The 24,722-nt window shown below is 34.2% G+C and overlaps 1 protein-coding gene across 1 annotated transcript in view; it reads right to left on the bottom strand.

Annotated features, from left to right (window-relative positions):
• The window catches only part of LOC129241431 (cell death protein hid), a 78,224-nt gene that overhangs the window by 7,887 nt on the left and 45,615 nt on the right, over positions 1-24,722 (bottom strand). Inside the window, exons 2-3 of the mRNA XM_054877732.1 lie at positions 8,649-9,159; positions 6,871-7,060 (exon numbers count right to left, since the gene is read on the bottom strand). Of these exons, the coding sequence (XP_054733707.1) occupies positions 6,871-7,060; positions 8,649-9,159 (701 nt within the window). The remainder of the gene's footprint in view (positions 1-6,870; positions 7,061-8,648; positions 9,160-24,722) is intronic.

Genomic DNA, 24,722 nt, shown 5'->3' with positions numbered 1-24,722 from the left:
CGTCTTATCCGCCCAGTTGTTCATAAAGATATCCGGTATGATAAATTTTGGTTTTATTTCTCTTACTTTTAATTTAACTAATTTTCAATGAAACTATAGCGCATTCTTTAACAAAGGTGATGTGAATAAAAATTCCAAACTTTGTATGAAATTTAGAAAAATTCAGTGAAATTTATGAAAATTGCATCAGAATTTCGCACTTTTTAATCAGAATTTTTAGCAAACCTTTGGGTATGCAGTTTTATTTCCCATTTATTTCTAGTATAAAAAGTGAAAGCTACAAGTGCTTCAAAAGTCATATTTATTATTAACAATTTTTTTTTAATGGCATTGACAATTTTCTTTCATATGAAAAACACTTTTATGCGGAGGAAGATGGCAACACCGTAAGTAAAGCAAAAATAAATTTAAAAAAAAATCCAAAATTAACGCGATTTTCGAGTCAGTTCAGACCTTCCTTTTATTACCTTAAAATTGCACCCAACCTAATACAAAATTTTTCTCAAAAAAAAATCTACATTTTTAATCAGCTTAAATAAGTGAAATGCCATATTTCTTTGGATAGATGCAGCAGCTACTTCTTGAAGGTGAGACCACCGAATTTTTTACAATTTAAATAAAATAACATTCGCTTAAATATTTTTGATTTATTTAATTTGCAATCACAGCGTCTCACTGCAGCGCCTCACCGCAGCGCCTACTGCCTATATGCCACCTGCTATTTGAGTTAAAAAAATAAGCAATCGCAAATTCAAATAAGTCTTTTGTTTTTATACAAAATATAAACAACAACAAACGTGCCACAATAAATGCAGCTGAAATTTGAAACTGTAATTACGCGCTTCAGTAAACAACTAGAAAAGTTCATTAACATACAAAAGCATTGCAGAAAATTGCTTATCGTTGCAGGAGGAAAAAAAAAAAAAACTAAGAAAAAAGGAGTGAAAAAAATGTGCTATACAAGTATTGAAGTAGCAACAACAAAATTACGACGACAGCTGTGCGCCCAGGGGCTGCAGTGAGTCAGCGCTAAAGAGCTGCTGAAAGCAAAAAAAACAAAGCACCAAAACACCTATGAAAATTAAACAAAAACATCTAGAAAAACTATTTTTTCGTTATCACCATTAAAGAGCGCTTTACAAAGGGTAATAAAATTAACAAAAAGAAAAAAATATAAACGAGTAAAAAAAAATTATAAACGAGTAAAAAAAAAATGAGTAAAAAAAAATTATAAGCGACTAAAGCAAAAAAAATTGAAAGAAGTAAATTAAATTAAAGCAAAAATAAGCCAAATCAAAATGTTCGTAAAAATTGCAACGATTTGCAGTTTTTGTTTAGAAAACCTCGTAAAAAAGCTGGAAAAAGTAAAGCAGCCAGCCAATCAGGCGACATTGCAGCAGGCAGGCACTCAGGCAGTTAGTCAGCCAGCCAGCCGGTGTTGCGGACTCAAGTGACAATAAAATTCGTATTTTTTGCGATAAAATTTAATTGCGCAGCTTTGTGGCGTCAATAAAATAAGCGAACTCAGCTATGGAAAGAATAAAATCGCGCGCGCGCTTCCGCAACGTGCCACCGCGACCAAACGCCTGGAAGCCCGCTTGCTTTTCAGGGTCTTTACACAGCGAATGATGTTATGTACAGGGTCTTTCAACAATTACAAATATGCAGTATTTTGAAAAATTTAGATGCTTCACAGCAGCTCCAATTATTTTCTTTTGGCGCTCAAGCAAAATCGGACTTATTTTCATAAATCGTATAACAGTTTTTGTCTTTTTCACAACACCTGCCTGGAAGACGCGCAATCGAACAGCACTAATAGGACTATGAATAAGTTCGTGCGGTTTTACAACAGATGGCGTAACTTGATTATTATTCCATCGATCCACATTTCCAAACATTCATTGGAGAGCTACTGTCGTAAGGCACAAACGTCAGTATAAGTTTTTTATTTGAAGCGTAAACAACAATATTTTTACCACACTTGAAAATGTCGAATTTCGTGCCAAATAATGTGTTTTTGCGGGGAATTCTTCTTCATTATTTTAATATGAAGAAAAAAGCAGCCGAAAGTCATCGTATCTTGGTGGAAGTTTATGGTGAGCATGCTCTAGCTGAGCGAACGTGCCAGAAGTGGTTTGCACGCTTTAAAAGTGGTGATTTTGGCTTGGAAGACGAAGAACGCGAGGGTGCGCCGCCAAAGTTCATGGATACCGAATTGGAGGAATTGCTCGATCAAGATCCGGCTCAAACGCAAGAAGAGGTTGCAAAAACTTTGGGAGTTGATCAATCAACCATTTCCAAACGTTTAAAAGCCATGGGAATGATCCGAAAGGTAGGCCATTGGGTGCCGTATGAATTGAAGCCAAGAGACGTTGAACGCCGTTTTATGGCATGCGAACAACTGCTTCAACGGCACAAAAGAAAGGGTTTTTTGCATCGAATTGTGACTGGCGATGAAAAGTGGGTCCATTACGACAATCCAAAACGTCGGGCAACGTATGGATACCCTGGCCATGCTTCAACATCGACGTCGGCGCAGAATATTCATGGCCTGAAGGTTATGCTGTGTATCTGGTGGGACCAGCTGGGTGTTGTGTATTATGATTACGGGGGATGTCTACCGACGACAATTGATGCGTTTGAGCCGAGCACTGCGAGAAAAACGGCCGCAATACGCCGATAGACACGACAAAGTTATTTTGCAACATGACAATGCTCGGCCACATGTTGCACAAGTGGTCAAAACATACTTAGAAACGCTCAAATGGGATGTCCTACCCCACCCGCCGTATAGTCCAGACCTTGCGCCATCCGATTACTATCTCTTCCGACCGATGCAACATGGCCTGGCTGACCAGCACTTCCGTAATTACGATGAAACGTAACGCAACGAAACAAGAAACCCGTACTTGAAAGACCCTGCTCATTTAGCAGCACGTGGCTGACGCGTTTGCCTCTCATTGCTTAGCGGGCGCGCGCGCTCGGTTGGTTGGTTGAGCGGTCGCTCATGTCCATTGGCCTGCATGTCTAGCAGCGCACAACTGACTTAGATTGTATTTTGCATTTAGTCGCTGCAGCGTAATAAAATTCTTACTTACTATCTTTTTGTTCAATAGTTTTTTCTTTTTTTTGTTTTTGGTTTTCTTTTTGCAGTAGTTTTGAATTTATTGTCGTTCATCGTTCAATGTGGAAGCATTGCGCCCGCCTTGTTTCGACTCTTATTTTTCGCTTTCGCATGTGGCCACAAGTGTTTCGAAAACAAAGAGTTTTGAATGCATTCTTCATGTCATTCTATAAATGAATGAACTGTGTCATACAGAAGTTTTTATTTTACATACAAATTATGCATGTACGCTATTTTTCTTGGGCCCTGAACAATAGCGTATTTTACGTCTTAAATAATAAAGAACACCTGTGGTTGTGGGCTGGCACATACACACACCTGTTTATATGTGTATGTGTATGTAATACAAAGGTGGATCTGAATTTTGTAAGAGAAAAATCTTCTTTATTAGATACTCATTCAGTGATTGCACAAGAAGCTTCAAGGAAAGAAAGTCATTTGCCTCTGCACACATGGCGAGGCTAAAGGATGTATGTATGTATGTGCAGCTATGAAAGAATTCCATAAAAAATTTCATGGAAAATTAATAGTTGGCTCTTAAGCTATTAATCTGTTTTCACGTCTATGTTCCAGTTGTTCTCTTACTTGATTTTAAAAATTTAAATTGTGTGCCTACTTAGCATGCTCGTATCGCACCCTAAATACAAAAGGGTCACAACTCAAAATTTTCCACACTCGAGCTTGACTTGTTTACAGTAGCACAGAAAACAAACTATGTGACATATCACGCTGAAATTTGCCATGTAAGCTTATAATAGTCCTACCAAAAAAACAAAAAAATTATATTTGCCATATGTCATCCGCGGACCGTTTTATTGATAACGTCTCGTTCATATTTGAGCAGAAGTACATTTTGAGTTGTGACCCTTTTGTATTTAGGGTGCGGTATATTGGGCAAGGCGTGTATGAGTTAATTTACTATGGCACTACCACTTATTGACAAGTTATGACAATTTATTTGTTTCTTATTTAATTTTAGTAATTCGCTTATGAAAATATGATTAATAACTGCCACAAAAGCTTAAAATTTTCTGTAAATATTAAAAAAAAATTCAAAATATGTTCACAAAAAATGCAAACTCCTTAAACAAAATATTTAGAAAAATTTCGGTTTAGTAGTTTTATAGCCCACTGATTTTATGCATATTAGGGCGCAAGTTTGGAGATGCTCAAAATTCCCATTGATTTAAAAAATAATAATTTATTTGCTGGCGATCTTGTGAATTTTCTCTATTTAACGAAAAATATCAATTCTCGAGGGAAAAATACCCATTCCGTATAAAGATTTTTAAAGCGAAATATATGCAATTATTTTTAACACATGAACAATTGTTATTTAGTTTTATGTTTAAAATTTTTCAATTTAATTTTTTAAGATAAAATAAAAATAGAAATTAAAAAAAATGAATCCCTTCGTTTAAAATTTTTTCGTTAAATTTTTTAGGCTAAAATATGCTTAAAAAAATTGTAATTTTTTTGTTTCAAATTTGTCAGTTTAATTTAATTTAAGAAAAAATATACCTATTAAAAGAAATCCCTTTGTTTAAAATTTTTTACTTTATTTTTTAGGCTAAAATATGCTTAAAAAAATTATAATTTTTTGTTTTAAATTTTTAAGTTAAATTTTTTAGAATAAAATGAAGTTAAAGAAAATTTAAGTTTTTTTGGTAATTTTTTTTTTTATTTTTTGTAATAACTGGATTGAAAAAAACCTATTCGGACGCTTTTCATATTTTTGTCACTAATTAGTAGACTTTTCTTAGTTGTTGATCAAAATTTTTGGAGATCTTTTGGGAAAGAAATTAGTTTTTATTTAAAATGAACTTAAAAAAAATTAAAATTTTTTTGTTTAAATTTTTTTGATTTTTTGTAATAACTGTATTGAAAAAACCTATTCAGACACTTTTTATATTTTTGTCACTAATTACTGAGATTTTTCTCAGCTGTTATTCAAAATTTTGGTAATTTTTTTTTTAATTATAAAACTAACGCCATTCAGATATTTTGCTTAAATTTATCGTTTATAGCTGAGTCTGTTCCCAGCTTTTTTTGTTTAAAATGTTTTCAAAATTTTTGTTTGAGTTTTTTAAAAACACCGCATTGAATTATTTTATAATTGTCACAAACAGCTGAAACTATTTTCGTTAGCCCCTGAAAGTTTCATAGCGGGATTCTCATTTAGCGGGATTTTCGAGTTATATTTAAATTGGTTAAGCGAACCAGTGAAAATACGATGAAAATACAATAATTTTATTACTGTATGCACTTAGTGACGCTTCAGTCTATTTGCACACGGATGTAATGCACGAGTGCGTATAGAACTGTTCCCTATTTAATACGATTTTTTTTTTTGAAAAATTACAAAAAAATTTGGTTCACAAAAAAACAAATAATACATTTTAAAAATTACAATTGGGGAAAAACCAAAAAAAAAAATTTTAAAAAAATATTTTTAATCCTAAAAAAAAATTTAAAAAATTATTTTTAATGTTAAAAAAACAGAGTATGTTTCACTCTAAAAACCGCAATACCCAAGTTTCAAAAGTGAATAAATTTTAAATTAATAAATGGAGTCTGAAAAAGAGCGCCTTTCAGAAATAACAAATAAATTTCAGTTCAACAAAAGTGAAATTAATTTTTAAAAATTATGGTTTTTCCCAATGTTTTTTTAAGTAGCCTTTATCCTGAAATGTTAAGGAAAAATGTTTTAAATGTTAAATAACCAGAAGATATTTCACTCTAAAAACCCAATACCAACATTTTCAGCAGTGAATGAATCTCAAATCGATATATTTAAATTACAAAAAAAAATTACAAATAAATTATGTTCAAAAAATTTAAAAATAAATTGAAATTAATTTTTAAAAACTTATATTAAGTAGGTTTTATCCTAAACAATTAAAAAAAATGCTATAAATGTTAAAAAAAACGGAATATATTTAATTTAAAAAATCTTAACGCCTAAATTTTCAATAGTGAATAAATCTAAAATTATAAACTAAATCTAAAAATAGAATTTTTTTCGAAATAACTTTTTTTAATATATTTTATTCTAATTAATAAATAAAAAAAATGAAAAAATTTCAATTAAAAATATCTGCGTTTTTGTTTTTCACTTTGAAAACCCCATTTAAAAATGTTCAACAGTAAATAATATAAATGTCAAAATGATACATTAAATTTAAAGAAATAGACAGAAGATATACCATTTTAAAAAACTGCATAAAAAAATTTTCAAGAGTGAATAATTCTCAGAATAATAAATGAAATATAAATAAAAATATTTGTTATTCCAATAAATGAACAAAACAGATTTTAAATATTTACACAACGAATATTTCATTTGAATACCGAACACCAAAATTTTCAACAGTGAATAAATCTCAAAATTATAAATGAAATCTGAGGAGTTCTTTTCAAAAAATTAATAAAAAATGTCGGATCAGAAAATGATAAAAAAAGTTAAATTAAATTTACCGACGCTTCTGTAGGGCTTAGAAGCAGCAGATGGAAGATGATGCCAGGCAAGGGCCGACAGCATTAAGAAGAAACCTTTATCTTATACCATTTTAAATTTTTTGCTTTCATAGCGTGTTCGAAATTGAATACTTGCTAGATAATTCTCTACTTTAACAATTCATACTCAGAAGTCACTTCAAGCTATTCGTCCAGCTTAGTACTAACTGATTGAGCATAATCGTTTTACTTGTCCCAAGTACTCTTCCTTCCCTCTGCTTTTCACTCACCTTTTTCTCTGACTTGGATTTTGGCACATCCTTTTTCTTCTTACGCGGCGGTATTCGCCCATTAAATTCCTGCAAACGTTCACGGCCTGCTGTAAAATTATCATAACGATCATCGAACTCATCCCAGCTGGTCTCATGCTCGCTATGACATTCGCGCTCATCATCATTTGTGGTTGATGTGCGACGCGACCTAAATGAAGAAAAAAAAAATAAAAATTTAAGAAAAAAATCATCTTAAACAATGCAATATTGATATAAATTTTTGTATGCAATCTTTTTAACATAAAGAATCAGTAGAGATATTAACTTATGAGAATCATGCTGATTTCTTATGAAATATCATTGCCGAGCGTAATAAATTAAAAAAGTTTATCCGAATACGCAAATTGCAATTAGCGAACAATAAAATGCAAGAGTAGATGAGGGGATGAACAAGAGTCAAGTGGCTGGCTGCACGTTGTGCCCATTCTCATAGTGAAATATTCATAAGGCGATAAAGTGGCGACATTCGAGAGGTGCCAATCAACATATCCACCAATACATTCATGGGCCATAGTTTTGTAAGTAATCTCGAAATGAAAGCATTATCATGGCAGCAACTTGTCGCTGGTCATGTCGATAAGTATTTGCTTGCGCTATAATTAACAGCAACCCGTCAACGGCAGCCGACGTGCGCTACATACATATGTATGTATGTTGATAGCAATTGGATGCTGAAGGGGCTGGTATATTTGTCTGTGGCTGCTGCTCTCATTGTTGCTAACTGACCGATAGCACTGGCGCAGCACACTTGGTGCGTGAAAAGATGTCATGGGAATTGATATTTTTAGCGTACTTATATACGGAGGCATAGCGAGATTTCACAATCTAAATGGCGCGTTAATGCGTTGCGGGAGCTGCGGTTACTTACAGCTGGTAGGTCGTTGATCGCAAGCGTTCAGTGTGTGTGCCTTTCAAGCTCACTACGCAGCTATACATAGACTTTCGATTATAACCAACGTCATTATATGGCTGATACTTTATAGAATTTTATATTTTTTGGTTTGTATTGTTATTGTTCTGGCACTACTGTGCAGAGTAGGCGTTCCCAGGCGATAAGAAATTGTATGTAGATTTGTTAATTTTTGAAATGGAAAACTTGGAATATTGCATGCGATAATGAGTTTAAGTTATGCTTTCGGCATACTATGTCGCATAGAATAATGGCAATGTGCATGTATAGTTTTTGGGCAATATTTGAAATGTTTGGTTTTCTGCTTTCGTTAAGCTTCGAAAACATTCGTTAAATTTTAAGAACTTTCGTTAAGTTTCCAAGGGATTCCAGTTATACAACTCGCTTTAAGTTTTGGAAACCTTCGTTAAGTTTTAAGAACTTTCGTTGAGTTCCAAAAGGATTCCAATTGTACCACTATCGTTAAGTTTTGGAAGCATTCGTTAGGTTTGAAAGAGGTTATGAATTTCATAACGCAACTTTCGTCAAGTTTCGAAGAGGTTCTAATTAGAGGTTCTATTATTAAGCTTCGTGTCTTAAATGTTCACTTTTGATGTTGTTTTCGCGTATTTCAATGCTATGAAATAAAAATTGCAGTTTTCTTATTTCGTTAAGATTCAATTTATTTAAATACAATTCCGTCTTATAAATTTCGCATAAAATATTAAAGAATTGAATTTTTAAAAAGTAGAGATAATCTATTGAAGACAAAGTTGCTTAACTTTCGTTAATTTGAACAACATTTCCAGAACTACCAAATTTCTATGCAAAAATTTGTTTCACTTACCGCTTCTGCGCATCTGAAAAACTGCGATGCAATCGCGCATGTCCCTTCGCCATACAAGATTGTGTTGATGTCGACGTCGACGCTACACAGGTGCGCTGATGCGTTGTCGCTTCCGTCGATCCGAACACATTGCCGGTGCAGGTGCTGGCATTTGCGGTGAGCGGCGTCGGCGGTGGGGTATACTGATAGTGTGGATATGAATATTGCTGATATTGTTGTGGGGTTGTCTGACTATGCGCACTGGTGTGACTACTGGGCGGCATTGGTGGGGCCGACTGGGGTGGCTGTTGGAGGTGTTGTGTATTGCTATAGCCGCCACTGATGTTGTGCTGACGAAAGAAGGTGTTCTCTTCTCCGGCAGCAAAGCTGACGCTGGTTCGTGGCGTGCGCGGTGTGCTGCGGCTGGGTGGAAAGAATACTTCGCCGCCACCACCACTGGCTGTGTATGGAGATGGGCTATGCACGTGACAGCATGGACTGGCTGGTGGTGGATACTGGAAGGCAGGGGTATCTAGAAAACAAAAAGGAAGAAAGAATTAGTTAGCGTTATGGGTAAAGCTTTTACGAAAAAATATATATATAAAGCTACATTATTGAAGTTTCACTTTAAAGTATTCTAATAAACAACAAGAATCCTAAATTTATACACACCAAAAAGGTTTCGTTAAGCTTAAGACTTTTCATTTAGTACTTATATTTCCGTTGGGTTGCAAGAATTTTGGCAGCGTAAATTAAAATGTTTTAAAATTTCTGCGTTCTACAGAGTTTATACAAATGGTATTCCGTCAAGTGTTTGCGTTTGAATAGACCGAAGCAGACAAGAAAATAATGTTTTTATACGGGCCAATGTTAAATTTGCTTTAGAAAATCTATTTTGCAAGTTTTTGTTAAGCTTACAATGCTTCGTTGAGTTTGAATATTTTTCGTTAAGTTTTAAAACATACTAATATACTTCAATCGATTCACATAAAGTAGCAAAAAATAAAATATCTGGCTTATAAATATTATTTCGTCAAGTGTTTGAATAGACCGAAGCAGACAAGAAAATATTGCTTTTTCATACGGGCCAATATTGAAGCTCTTTTACAAATTGTATTTTGGAAGTTTTCGTTAAGTTGGAATTTTTTTCGTTAAGTTTACAATGTTTCGTTGAGTTTTCATTTTTTTGTTAAGTCTTAAAATATACCACCGTAATCCATTATATTATAAAATAACGTAGATAATTTTCCTGATTTATAAAGATTATTTCGTCAAGTGTTTGAATAGACCGAGGTAGACAACAAAATAATATTTTTCATACGGGCCAATGGTAAAGCTGATTTACAAATTATATTTTGTAAGTTTTCGTTAAGCTTGAATTTTTTTGTTAAGTTTCAATTTTTCGTTAAGTTCGAATTTTTTTACGTTAAGTTTACAATGTTTCTTTGAGTTTGAATTTTTTCGTGAAGTCTTAAAATATACCACCGTAACTAATTTATATTATGAAGTAACGAAATATTATGCAATGTTTCTGATTTATAAATATTACTTCAGAAACAGACAACAAAATAATAATTTTCACACGGGCCAATGTTAAAGCTGCAAGTTTTCGTTAAGTTAGCAATGTTTCGTTAAGTTTGATTTTTTTCGTTAAGTTTGAATTTTTTCGTTAAGTTTGAATTTTTTCGTAAAGTCTTAAAATACACCACCCTAACTGATTTACAGTAAGAAATAACAAGAAAATAATGTTTCTGATTTTTAAATACTATATTCAGCATACAATTTTTCCAGATTTTCGTTGAAGTAAACGGATCAGTCGAATTTTAAAAAAAGATTCGGTAAATTTTTTTGTTTCGTTCTAATTTTCTAATAAAAATTACTTGGAAACTTGTATGATATAGGGTATTTTTTTAAATTCAATAAAACTTTAAATTCTTTCGTTAAGTCCCAAATAATTTTTTAAACTTAAAAATGGTTAGTAAAGCATAGTAAAATATCTTCGGATCTAGCTGAACTTGAAATAATTGTCGTGCATCTTCCTTCATCGTAGCATCATGTTTCGCTTTGTTTCGTTAAGTTAAAAAAATGGATTTTAAATATAGTCCCTTCAGAATTCAAAAACTTAATGTTGTGGAGAAAAAAATTCAATAAATTTATAAAATTTTTGTTTTTATTGAAGTGTACGCCTTTGCTTAAAAAAATTAATACTCGTGCATAAAAATGCTTAAGTTCGGTAAGAATTTCAAGTAAATCAAATATATTTTTTATTAAAAAATTTCTGTTTCTATAACAAAAATATTTTACTAACGCCACCTGCCCATCACCAATACAACAACTGGCGTCGTTTATACACCCACACATGCACCGCTGTATTACACTTTGCCACCTCAAGAGGGTATAGAATTTCAAAACTAACAAATCTGCATTTTTATTTATTTTATCTGCTAATTAGCGACAACGTAAGCGAAATTACAAGACACCTGAGACCGAGCGCCTTGCTGTAAAACGCACACACACACACACACAAACGTATACCCACACTTATTTGAAGTTGGTAATTTATTTTTCTACAAATATTGCACATGAGCAGGTCGTGGCACCGGCATGATAAATTAAACGCATACAAGCAACAACAACAACTTCGTTGTTATAAAAAATACATACAAATACAAATAAATGAAATGCAAAGCACCTTTTAATGCATTTAAAGCATTTTAAAGCAATAGCAAAAATCATAAAAATCAATCAAGCGTAAGAAGGCGTTTAAGAGCAAGAAAGAAAATGAAGAGAAGTGAGGAGAAAATGCAAAAAGGTGCCAATAAGAATTGCATATAATTTGCATGAAATTATACAAACTTTGTAAAAAAAAGTGCAATCTGGAAGTTGCAAATGTCAGCCAAGCGCATATACCATAATTGCATATACATACATACATACACACGTGTGTATGTTTTGCATACCTGGTTTACAAGCGAGCGTCTGAACGTGCAATTTTATGTACTTATAAGTATTCTTCGCGCGAGTAATAAATGCAATCGCATCTCGCTACTTTGCTTATTGCAGTGTAATTTGAGTGCTGATAATTTACTTTTTACAATGTCAGAATGCTTATTCTTCAGTGTAATATATGAGTCGTAATGTATGCAAAATAAATGGTAATTTATCACAATTCGCACTTTTTTTGTTGCACTTTGCCCTCGCCTTCATTTGCAACTGAATTGGAATTTTTATCGCATCTCTAAACGTTCCACTACAGAATTCTTCATTTTCATAATTTGAACGAAGTGGTTTAAATTAGAAAAATTAGAATGTTATACAAGCTTCGAGATTTCCGACTTATTTCGGGTTGTCGATGCTTCCACCTTTCTTGCGAACTACGGCGCTGAATGTAATGACAGGCGTGTCTCATACTGCACGAATATTAGTAAATGTTAAACGAGTAGGGGAGGTCTGAAATAATGTAGCTCACTTGGAGAGGTTAGGGAGAGCACCAACCAGAGTGAAACCTTTAATACTGAAGAAGGGGGAAACTGGAGGTTACAAAAGAGATACTCGAAACATGACAACTAGGAACTGTGGGTGGTGCAAGTCAGCGTACTAACAAGAAAATATCACAGGCGGCTTATATTCAAACCAAAAAGCTCCTCAGACGCAGTTAAAAATGAAAGCCAAGATGTCGCAGTCGCAGCCTTGCGAAATCCAGTCTGGCACTCCCTATTATGAGATCTCCCAGCCAGAGCTGTAGATATAATTCAGAAGATTGATGCTATTTAAGTTGGCGCACTGCCCCAGGTTGTCGAAGAAAGGAGCGCCCAGTGATCTTTATCATCTAGCTGCCAAACCCGGACATTTACAGAGAAAGTACCAATAGTCTGATTCTCTGAAAGGTCCCCACAGCTTCTGCAATGAAGGTTATATGGTAACCCCTGTTTTTTCGCGTGTGTGCCGATCGTCCAGTGACCGGTAAACACAGCTACAAGTTTGAAAATCGAATGACGTGGAGTCTCCAGGACTTTCTGAGTCTGCCGTGTATTGTACTGGGGCCAAAGGGTTTTCGAAATCTCACATGAAAAAATAGAGCTTCATATCTTCTGTGTTTTCCTGAGAAATAATTTGTGCAATTCCCCTTTAACAACGGTCAGAGTGATGCCGATGACCGAGTAAAAGGTCTCTGAGACCGATTCAGTCCCATTCCTGGCAAGCTCATCAGCAATTCCATTTCCCTCTATGTTCCTATGCCCTCGAACCCATATAAGAGAAATGTTACCCGCACATGCAAGATATTTGATCTCCTCCTTAAAGGAGTTGACTAGTTTGGATTTGCACCATAGCATCGTTAGAGCCTTGATTGCGGCTTGACTATCGGAAAAAATGTTAATATCGCCCTCGCTGCCACATTATCTAAGCAATTTGCATGCCTGCAGGATCACAAAGGCTTCTGACTAAAAAACACTAGCAGTTTTCGGAAATTTTAAGGAAATAGATAAATTGCCTGATTTAGAGTAACCCTTTGCACCAACTCTCGATTCCATCTTGGAACCGTCGGTGAAGACAGAGGTCCAAGCTTCGGTGCAGATTTTTTTCTCAATCCAATCCAAACTCTACTTTGCAGATGGAGAAGTCTGTTCGAAGTTCGGAGCAATACGGAGTTAACTGCCCGAAAAAGCTACCATGCCCCTTGAGAGATTGCCTCCAGAGGCCAACCTCCTTTAACCTGATTGCACTTTGAGCTGCAATGGAAATAACGTAAAAGTCGGGAAGTGAGTGCAAGTAAAAGGATGGGAAGTAAGTGCAAAATTTTCCATGCTCCAATGCCTGCAGTCCTTTGCACCCACCCCAGTTTAATGATACTATAGCTCTTCGAAGAGCTTCCCCCTAAACCAGGCATCCGTAAGTTAAAATTGGTAGAACCACTACTTGTACGTTCGAAGAACGACCTGTAGCTTGAGTGCCCATTTTTTGCCGATCATAGATTTGCAGTAGTAGAACTGGCCTTCTTTACCCGATTTCCATGTGTAGCTTTCAATGCAGTTTTGAGTAAAGTATCACTCCAAGATACCTAACTTCCCTGAGAAGTACATATTAAGGTGATTATTTCAATGATACATTCAACAAAGAAGAGAATTGATTTCTAGTAATTGTAAAACCTGATGATATAGAGCTCGAGATCTTATAAAATTCTCGAAAAGTCCCATCAATAGGCGCATTGCATTCGAAATTCGTTTGGAAAAAAGAGGGAATTCAGATAAAAAGGGTAAGAGTTTCCGAAAGTTTTCGCTGGATTGAATCTCTGCAATTTGTCGAGCGAATAGGAATGCAACTCATTCATTCTCAATGCCATCTCAATATACCATCGAAGTCTTGCGGCAGAGCAAATATTCTGTACTACAGTAGGTTCTGTTTTTATGCGGCTTTTTTTTATGCGGTTTTGAAATAGTGCGGTTTTTTTTAAATTACAAAATGCATGTCGACCTATCGGGAATTGTACATATAAACAAGATTCTAAACCAGCTAAGCAAAAACTCATCACAGATTCATGCGGTCTGTGGAACGTATCTATAGTTATAATATGGAACTAGTGCCCTTTTTTATGCGATTTTATTACATTATTTCAGATTTATGCGGTTTTAGCATTTGAAACGTATCTATAATTTTACTATAGAACTAGTAGCTTTTTTTATGCTGTTTTTTTTTTATGCTGTTTCTTGCGGAACGTATCTACCGCATAAAAACAGAACCTACTGTACTATATTTTTATCCTACGAATTAAATGCACACAGTGGAGCATCGATGATGCCTATGCTGACCATATGTGGTGTTCATGGATTGTATTCCTTAAACTGATAGAACTGGGCTCCATTTCCTATTCTCTCTGAGATGAAATTTCGCTACTAACCTGCCAGAATGTTTCAAAAATCCTTCATTGTTTTGCTGGTGTCAATACTGCACCTGTGTCCGACTATTCCCCCTATGGTGTTCTCTAAAATTGGCTCGGCTCTAATAAGAGACTTGATGGAACCGCAGTTCGCCAATCCACCAGCCAGCTCGTTGCCTTGAACCTCACAGTGCCCCGACACCCACATAAGCTCAAGCTTATTTAGCCTTGCAAAAAATGTTAAGCCTCATCTTTCATTCCTGAATAATTTTTGAAAAGGTACGAGCGGGTTTTAAAACCTTTAGAGTAGCTTAACTGTCACGGCAGACTTTGGTGGTAGACCTAGTAGTTGTTGTAATTGCAAAATATTACACTTTTATCAGAGTTGGTGCTAACAGGAAAGTGAACTTCACAATCAGACTCGGCCACTTATCGAAATGATTTTAAAATTTAGTTTCAAAATGATTTCGTGAATATTCACTATAAAGTCAAAGGAATCGTTTGGTAAGTTTTTAGAAATTAAATAATTTTGTTATAAAATATTTGTTACAGAACTTTAAAAATTTAAAATATTTATTCGTTTTTTTTTTTAAATCAAAAACCTTATTCTATTCAATTTACTACCAATAAACTCAAGCCAAAAAAAAGCAAAAAAAAAAAAAAACTTAAAACAATTTGCTAAAAGCTTTTAAAACAGTGGCGCAATTCTGCGCATTTGACCCCCTATCCTTGATCTCGCTCGCATGTTAATAGGTACAACAACAACAACAACAAGAAAAGCATAAAAACAATAACCAACCGCAACTGCTTGTAAATGGGCAAATGCTGCAAATAAACAAAGTAACAGCATAAATAACAACAACAGCCATCATTAACCGAGATAGCGAGCGATAAAGACAGCTAAACTGGCAGAGAGAGAGAGAGAGATAAAAGCTCGATGTAAGCCTTGCGCTCAGCTGTTCAAATGTTTAATTTGATTACCGTCGGTCGCCTTGCTGTGGACAACAAAAGCTAATGGAGCGCAAATTTGTTGTTATTAGCCATTGTTGTTGCTTGCGGCTGCAGGCATTGCAGGCACGATCTTACCGACCACTCCTTAGCAGCTGAAGAACGCAAAAACAAAAGCGCGCTGGTCAAAAAAAAAATGTTAAATTAAATAAAGTGAAAAAAATAAAATAAAATAAAATAAAAAAAATCAACAGCAACAACAATAAAAAGTTGGTTAGTAATTTAGTCGCGCTGATAGACATGCGGGCAACATTTGTTGTTGGCAGTTAGCATTTGAAACAAGTTTGATGCCACAGCACCATGTGCTTGAGTGGCTGGCGCAGATATTGATTGCTTGTATGTTGTTGTTTTTTTTCTTTTTTTTTTTCTTTTTGTTATACCATTTTTTTCCGCGATGACAATGAAGTATTTGCAATTGTTGATGGTTGGCCGCTGGCTGTTAGCGCACGTGAATCGCTCGCTGGCTCGCTTGCTGGGCTGAGAAGCTGGCGCAGCTAACCTTGAAATGTAGTAGCATCATTAATTCCATTACAGCATAACACTTGGCGGATTCGCTGTCATTTATTTTATAATGCATTTGTTTTTTGCTGATGCAGACTGCAGCGACACAAAAAAAAAAACACTAGCAATAATAAAATAGTCGCAACTACTACAAATGCGATGGAATATTTGGTCTGAAGCGCTGTTGGCATTTAAACGGCAATAGAAGACTATTATGAGTTAGCGATTTTTTTTTTTAATTTTTCTTCAGTAATTGCATCTGTTGGATTGAAGTGCAGTTGTGCTTGCAGTTGTTACATTGTTATTGTTTTTGCTGTTAGCAGCATATCATTCGCGGTTTGTTGTCGGTTGTTGTTAAATATTTTATCACCTTCAATTAAGCATGAAAACAAAGTGACCAGAGTGATTACAACATCAAATGAAACAATTAAAAACTACAAGAAAAAAATTGTACTCGTATTAGCCAAAAATCTAAAATGGAAAGGGGAACAAATTCGGTTATTGAGTATACGGAATGTTGTAATATCCAAAATAATACGGCAGAATGTCATACAATACGATCGGCTATGGTTGCAAGGATAGGCTAAGACAAGAAGGTACTAAGAGAGAGGGTAAGGAATAGGATAGAAAAGGACAAGAGAGGATGGAGGGCTATATAATAGTGGGATAAAAAAGAGAGCTCAGTATAAGATAGGAGTAGCGGGTAGCAGTATTGGAATTTGTAGTGACAGTCAAGCTGCATTGAAAGCCCTTGCTAAGCCACGCTGCTCTTCGAAGTTAGTCGGTGAATGTAAGACAAAACTGAACAAAGTTGGAAAACACAAGAAACTTAGTCTTATTTGGGTGCCTGGACATTGGGAATGAGTTAGCTGATAAACTGCCTAATGAAGGCTCTGCAAGTAGGTCACTAGGCCCTGAAACCTTTCTAGTTGTCAATTTTGCAGCGATTCAACTATGGGTTGACGACTTCATGAAGTCTACCCATAGAGGACGTTGATCTGTGTTGAACTCGTGCAGATTAGCCAAGTGCTTTGTGAAAGAACCCAACAGGAAAATAGCGACATTTCTCCTAGAAGTCAGTAGAAAGGACCTGAGAGTAATGGTGGGTGTAATCACAGGAAACAATGACGGTGTTCAGCATATGGCTGTCATGGGCGTCGTCCACAGCCCGATATGCCTATCCCGTCTTGAGGACGACGACACCGCAAAGCATTTTTTCTGTAGCTGTCTGGAGTTTCCCAAAATCAGACTTAGGATATTGGGTTGCGATATACTGAGTATGGGTATATACATATATATTTATATAATGTTTGGCCGAGCTCCTCCGCGTATTTGTGGGGTACGTCTTGATGTTGTTCCACAAATGGAGGGACCTACAGTTTTAAGCCGACTCCGAACGGCAGATATTTTTATGAGGAGCTTTTTCATGGCAGAAATACACTCGAAGGTTTGTCATTGCCTGCCCAGGGGCGACCGCTATTAGAAAAATGTTTTTCTTAATTTTGGTGTTTTCGCCGAGATTCGAACCAACGTTCTCTCTGTGAATTCCGAATGGTAGTCACGCACCAATCCATTCGGCTACAGCGGCCGCCTGGGTAGCAGCGGCTAATCACCTACCCTGTCAGAAAGCAAAATAGATTAACGGAACCAACGCAAGACTGAGTCTGAGGAGTGAACAAGGAAAACAAAAAACAAAGAAAAGGGTCTACCGACCAATTTCGATTAATGTTTGTCTGTATACTCTCCGGTCCAGTAGTTTTAACTGTGTTTTGTCCTGGATCTTGTCAGCGTAGTTGAAAAGATGCCTCCTGACGTGTCTGGGAGGTGGCTCAGCCTCCAATATATGTATGTTTGCAAAACTGATAGCTTCGTTACCACCCTAGCAGAAATTGCTTACTGAACATTTTGCTGTGTTCCTTAACTGGAAGCATGGAAGCCTTATTGTGAAGGTGTTGCAGGCAGGGCGGTCATCAGGAGGCACGCCGTGGGTGTCCTGTTAGCAGCATTGTGACAAGGCTGGAGCTTTGTCCACTGCGAACCACTAGTTCCAGGCGACCAGACGGGCGCAGTACAATTCAAAACAGACCGGCCAATTGCTTTAAATATCGCCAGCTACATTTCTTTGGTTTTGCCCCAAGTGCTGCCGGCAAGTGATTTGAAGACCTTCTTGCGGTTTTGGACCTTAGTAGCAATTGCGGTTGTGTGAGCTTAATTTTGAAAAACCTCAAAATGTTGGCTTGTTGACTGTCGCTATTGGTGTGTCATAGACTTTTACCTTTAGCTGAAGAAGATTGACCTCCGATCATATTAGTGACTGCTGAAAATATTTCTTAGCAGTGGGAGAGATAAAACGTAAGATTCTTCACGCATCTGGCTCTAAAGTTATGACATAATCATACTGATAAACATTCAGTTTTTTCCTCATAATATCGACTTCCATGGTACGCCTCCTCGGTAGTTGGGGAGTTTATACAGGTTGCCTAAAGTAAACACGGGATTTTCAGCTCACTTTCTACAGCTTTTAAAGAAGTTCATTGGTCCCCTAACTCCTCGCTTGATACAACAATTTATTCAATCTAGAGTAAGCCACACATTTTTCTTCGCTCTTACGCTGACTTCAAAGAGAAACTGCCGATCTACTTTTGTTTTTGTGGTGGCGGTTAAACATTTTTATGCTACGATAAAGCAAAAAATTCCATGCTTTAAGCATTCCGTGTGAATTATTTCGCATTTCTTATGCAATAAGATTTTTTTTTTTACAAAAATATATGCAAAAAACATTTTCTTAAGAGCTGCGAATGGCGATTTATTGTTTAAGATGTTGTTATTGTATTGTGCCGCATGAATGTAAAAATTTGCATGCTTGAATTAAGTTGTTTGTGTTTTTATTGCTGTTGCTTTTATTGTGTTCTTCTAAGTATTTAAATAGCAATTACAACATTTTGTACAATCTGTGACAGCATTTTTGCGATTCATGACTACTCTAATGTATTTGAATATTTTTTTTATAATTTTTATTGTTACACTGATTGAATCTTCCGATTCCTAATTGACAATCAAGCGCTTGAGCATCGATTTCTCATTGCTGTTTTGATGCGCTCGCGTGATGGGGGCAGTGTTGATGAAATATTAGATTTATTAAAGCGTCACTCGGCAGCTCGAGTGATTGAATGGCTTTGAGTTTTGTATGTGCGAATGTAAAATTACAAAAATAAAACTTTGATGATGGAGCAATTTTATTTAACTTTTGAGTTGAAGTTACAACAAATACGTAATAAAAACGTCAGTTGAGAATCCAATATTTTATTAGGTTTTTGTTTGATAAATTGTTTGTGTACAAATAGTGACTGAAAACAGCACCGGTCACACTAAAATATCCATTTTAAATTGAAGAACACAAATGGTGTACGGGCAATTTGTTGGAAATCCAAAAAAAATTGTACATTCAAAAATTTAGTTTCTGTAAAATGGCATTGCTTAAATCCTATTAAAGCGACAATAAAGAGTTTGGCTTTTAATTGTTTGCTGCTTATTACTGCCGCAAGCTTATTATTTTATAGATGGACAATTAGATGCCAAAAAATATTGTCAAAAGACAATTCGCCAATAAACCCAGAATTGTAGCAGTAGAAAAACCATGAAAGACGGTTCTATGCTATTGGAGCGACCTGGATTTATATTCGGTCAAGGACTTTCGTTGCAGCTGCATTCCCCAAAATTGTATGGGAAAGTTTTATGCTGTTCAAACAACAACGTTAAAAATGTTTCAGACAAATTATATTGGCCGCACTCAATTCATAAAATAGTAGCGTTTTGCTGGAAGCAAACAGACACAGTGAGATAGCCAACAAAACCGAAACTACCTTGGAAAATTGAGTTAGTGGATAGGTGCAATTTTATTTACCGTGGTTAGCTATGCCTATGATTCGTAAGCATACATAAACTTAATCAAATGAGAATGCCTGATGTCTGATGAGAGCTGGGAGTTTGAGGATAAGTAAATGAAATCAAAGCGAAATAATGCGACGCGGGGCACAACTTAGAAGACTTTTTCAAGCAATGCACGCCTTTATTGACTGCATTAACTGCTTTATTAGATAGTTGCTTAATCAGCATAATTAAGTGACTGCCATGCCAAGACCTGCAGATATTGGCGATAGGGTCAGCGGTTCCTTGTCATTAATTATTCAATTACCAAGTCCGTGAATTGGTTCCTTCTTCTGGCGGTCAGTTGGTCACTTATTTAACTTATGTAGAGTCCGAATATTTTTGGGCGTAACTAAGTTATATAATTAGAGAATGAATGAGCATTAGTTTTCAATACCGAACTGACCGATTTTCAAGGCCGAACTGAACATTTTTAAGGACCCAAGTAATAAACAACCGCGAAAGTCTTGAAATTCTAGTAGTTTTATTAGTCAAGGGATTGAAGTATTTTGGACTTAGTCGTACATTTTGGGATTTTTGGACTTAGTCGTACAATTGGTTTCTATGTAGGCTTGAGTATGATAAAAACTGCAGTCAAAAAATTACAAAAACTAATAATTTGAAAATTTATTCAAAAGTTTTGCTATCCAGCATAGTTCCTTTTATAATGTATACGGCTCTTTTTAGCATTTTTATAATTATTTTTTTACTTTTGTATTAAAAGTTTTTGAAAACCATTTTTTTGCAAAAAAATTGTAGGTATTGTATTAAAAAGTTTTGAAACAAATTTAATTTTATATTAACAGTTTTTGAAACAAATTTAATGTTGTATTAACAATTTTGGAAAAAAAATTTAATTTGGTACTAACAATTTTTGAGAAAGAAAGTAAATTTTTGTATTAAAAATTTTGAAAAAAATTTAATTTCGTATTAACAATTTTTGAAAAAAATTTAATTTTTATTAATACTTTTTAAAAAAAATTAATTTTGTACAAACAATTTTGGAGAAAAGAAGTTTATTTTTGTATTAAAAATTTTGAAAAAATGTATTTTTGTATTTCAAATTTTGAAAACTATTTTTTTTTTTAATTTGTATTGCATTAAAAGTTAAAAAAAATATTATTTTATATTAACAATTTATGGGACAAATTAAATTTTGTATTAACAATTTTTAAAGAAATTTAATTTTGTGCTAACAATTTTTGAAAAAACAATTTATTTTTGAATTAAAAATTTTGAAAAAAAATTTGTACAATTTCTGAAAAAAAAATTTTTTGTTTAAAGATTTAGAAAAACAATGTTGGAACGAAATATTAGCAATTTTGTTATAATTTCTGTTCATAGTTTTAATTTCATTGAAAAATGTTTTTGTTTTATTTATTTTCGTAAATTTCTTTTTTTTAACTTTGTTTTTCGGAGTTTATTTTCATATTAAAAATTTAGATAAAGAATTTTTGCAAAAGAATATTGTATTAAAGAATTTTCTATTACCAATTTTGAAAATGAATTTTTGAACAAAATTTGTTTTTGTATTAACAATTTTGATACCATTTGGTTGACAGCTTAATTTTCGTTAAAAAATGCTTGTGTTTTATTTTCATAAATTTCTTTCATTATACTAGTCTCTTTTTTAGAAAAATAATGTTTGGAAAAAACTTAATTTTGAACTACAAATTTTGAAAAAGAATTAAAAAAAATTTTGGATTAAAAACTATGATAATATTTTGTTCGTCAGTTTAATTTTCATTAAAAAATGTTGGTGGTTTATTTTTATAAATTTTTTTGTTTTATTATTTTTGTGTGAAAAAAATTAAAAAAAAAAATATTTTTGGATTAAAAGCTTTGATTAAACTTTGTTCGTCAGGTGAAATTTTCATTAAAAAATGGTGGTGGTTTATTTTTATAAATTTATTTTATTCTACTATTTTTTGTGGAGTAAATTTTCGTATTAAAAATTTAGAAAAAGAACTTTTGCAAAAAATTATTTTTGTATTAAACATTTTGAAAAAGAATTAAACAAAAGGGTTTTTTTTGGATTAAAAATGTTGCTAAAATTTTGTTCGTCAGTTTAATTTTCATTAAAAAATGCTTTTGTTTTATTTTCATAATTTTTTTTTTTTTTTTGTTTTTTTTTGTGAAACTTAAAAGTGTTTTATTTTTAATAATATTATCATAGTGACGCTTCGCTAGAAGTAATCAGTATCGATTTTTAACTGTACGTATTTGTTAAGTGTTTAGTTTTGGGAGCAAAATAATTCAAGTTCTACTACGGTTAGTTGGAAAACGCAATTTGTTTATTTTTTCTTCAAATATTGTATTAACTACACAAATTGAGTCTTTCAAGGAATCTCTCTTGCAGTTGATCCACAATTTAGTTGATAAGTCATTTAAATTTACAGTTAATCAATCAAGAAGAATATGTAGTAGTATACAAGTCCGATGCGCCAACTACTGAAGAGGCTAGAATAGTTCACTTTTTAACAGGACTTTTAATCTGGCATTTGTAGCCACTAAGTCAGTTAGTCATTTAGTCGCTTACTCAGTCAGCCAGCCAGCATTTCTACATTCAGCCAAACTAATGCTATGCCTAATTAATCAACAAGCATCAAATGAACGCACGCTCCTATATGTAGGCAATAATCCACACATACCTGTTCGCACATTTCATAGTAGTGAATTAATGCAATGTTCCGCTTCATGCGCCATCATCACCACACTAATCTAATACTTGCGCATACGCCACGTACTCGCATCACATACCTTCCTGCCTGCAAGTGCTGTCTTGTCGACTTTGCAGATGCAATTTTACAAAGGTGCTGCGACATTTAAATAGAATTTATCATATTTACTTATTTATGCAAATGCAAATCGGAATAACAAAAACGCTCGCTTTTATAAAATAAGTACACACAAATGCACACATGCAAAAATAGCAACTGAATGACAAAATAAGCTATAATCAGCAGCAACAGCAGTTGGAGTTGAGGTTGCGGGCTGGAAGCTAAGCTGCCGCGCACCAACTTAGCCTTGAAGTTTTGCAATAATCTTTTATTTTATACGGCTTATTTTTCTTTTTTTCCTTTTTGCGCTACTTGCTTATATTTATTTATTTTTTCTGGCTGTAATAAATGCAAAAAACAGAAATGCATAATCACGCTCAAAGCGATGGCTATGCGCGCGAAAGGAGGAGTGGAAATATGTACAAGGTGGTCCATAAAGCTTTCGGAATTTGAAGTAGTCATTTTTTTTTACTTTGGCGGCCAAATAATTTCTTTTATGTGTAAAAAATTTAGTTTATGATAGGATATTTATAAAACTTGTCGCTTTTTACTTGAACAAAGTTGGCAAATATTAAAAAGGTATCTCCGAAATGGGAAGGGCGAAAATCATATTTTCAGATGAAGCTTATTTTTTTCGGGCGACTATGTTAACAAGCAGTTCTTTCACATTTAGAGTTGGGAAAATTCTCTAGTCGACATATAGAAGTCGCTGCAATAGCGATGCACGTAGAGTGACTTTTTGGTGCATATTTTTTTTCAATATTATTCGTTTTTCTTCTCAAAGAGCAAGAACGAGCAGTCACTGGCGAGAGTTACCTACCGCGCTATGATAACCGACTTTTTGACTATAAAAACGAAGAGGATCACATAGTAGTGGCACGTGGCCTGTGGTCTCAACATGCTCCATATTCAATCTTATATTCGTTATTTTGCGCACTGCTTTCGCAAATCGAACAAACAGCCAAAGCCGGAATGTTAATGGACTGCCTAAGAGCCATAATTTAGCTACATTAGACTACATTTTTGGTGAGACGCCATTAAAGATGAATATTACGCTAACAATGTAGAGATGTTCAAGTGTTTAAATATGAAATCCAAGTTGTAATTAGTGGGATCAGTGCTGAAGCACTCGAAAATGTACTGAAAGATTGGGTTGAAGCAATGGGCTATTGGAAAGCCAGCCATGGAAGTTTATTTAATGACCTCGTCTCACTTGAAATGGTGTTGTTTGGGTGTTTCTTTCGAAGCGTGTTAAGCGGAAAGGAAAAAAGATATTTCATTTTTGTTTTCAGTCTTTTAGTTTTTGATCTATTGCTAAAAAATAAAATTTTTTTCGTTCAAAAAGTTGTCAGTCTTCAAAAAATGGGCTCCCGGAAACAGATATGCCGCTGGTGACACGGATTTCGGGACTCACAAGTGTCTGAAACCACGATCTTAAAAAAAAATTGACAAAATGACGGACGTTCAAAGATGAAAAACCGCTCTCTGACCCTTTCTTTTCACTTTAGAAGTCCGAAAAAAATACTAAACAATTTTTTCCCCGAATAATAGCAATTTACACGATAACGACATTACGTCCTCTTTCTGTGTTAACTTCGTAACTTCATTTTTTTCGAAATTGAGATTTTTAGTGAAAAACACTCCTTAGCTCTCCTGTTACGTAAAACAAAACATGCAATGTTCATAATGATTATAGATTTTTTTCAGAGCGTTTCGATTTTTCTCGTATCTACATGTTCGAATTCAAAAACCTCGTATCTACTATAAGTATCGTATCAAATAAGTTATAACATTTCGTAGAAGTTAAGTAACTCTAAACATTTTTGTCGATTTACTCAAAATTATGATTTTGTAGATACGAGTTTAACACAGAAAGGGGACGATTAATTCTATGTCATTTAAATTTAATTTTATCAAAATCGGTTCAGTAGAACCGGTTGTTCTGAAGGCTGACAACTTTTTGAACGAACCTCGTAGGGTAAAAAAAAAATAATTTTTTTAAAA

Source organism: Anastrepha obliqua, chromosome 3, assembly GCF_027943255.1.
Source record: "Anastrepha obliqua isolate idAnaObli1 chromosome 3, idAnaObli1_1.0, whole genome shotgun sequence".
Taxonomy (NCBI): domain Eukaryota; kingdom Metazoa; phylum Arthropoda; class Insecta; order Diptera; family Tephritidae; genus Anastrepha; species Anastrepha obliqua.
The sequence above is the reverse complement of the archived record's forward strand: the minus strand, read 5'-3'. Positions and strand labels throughout refer to the sequence as shown.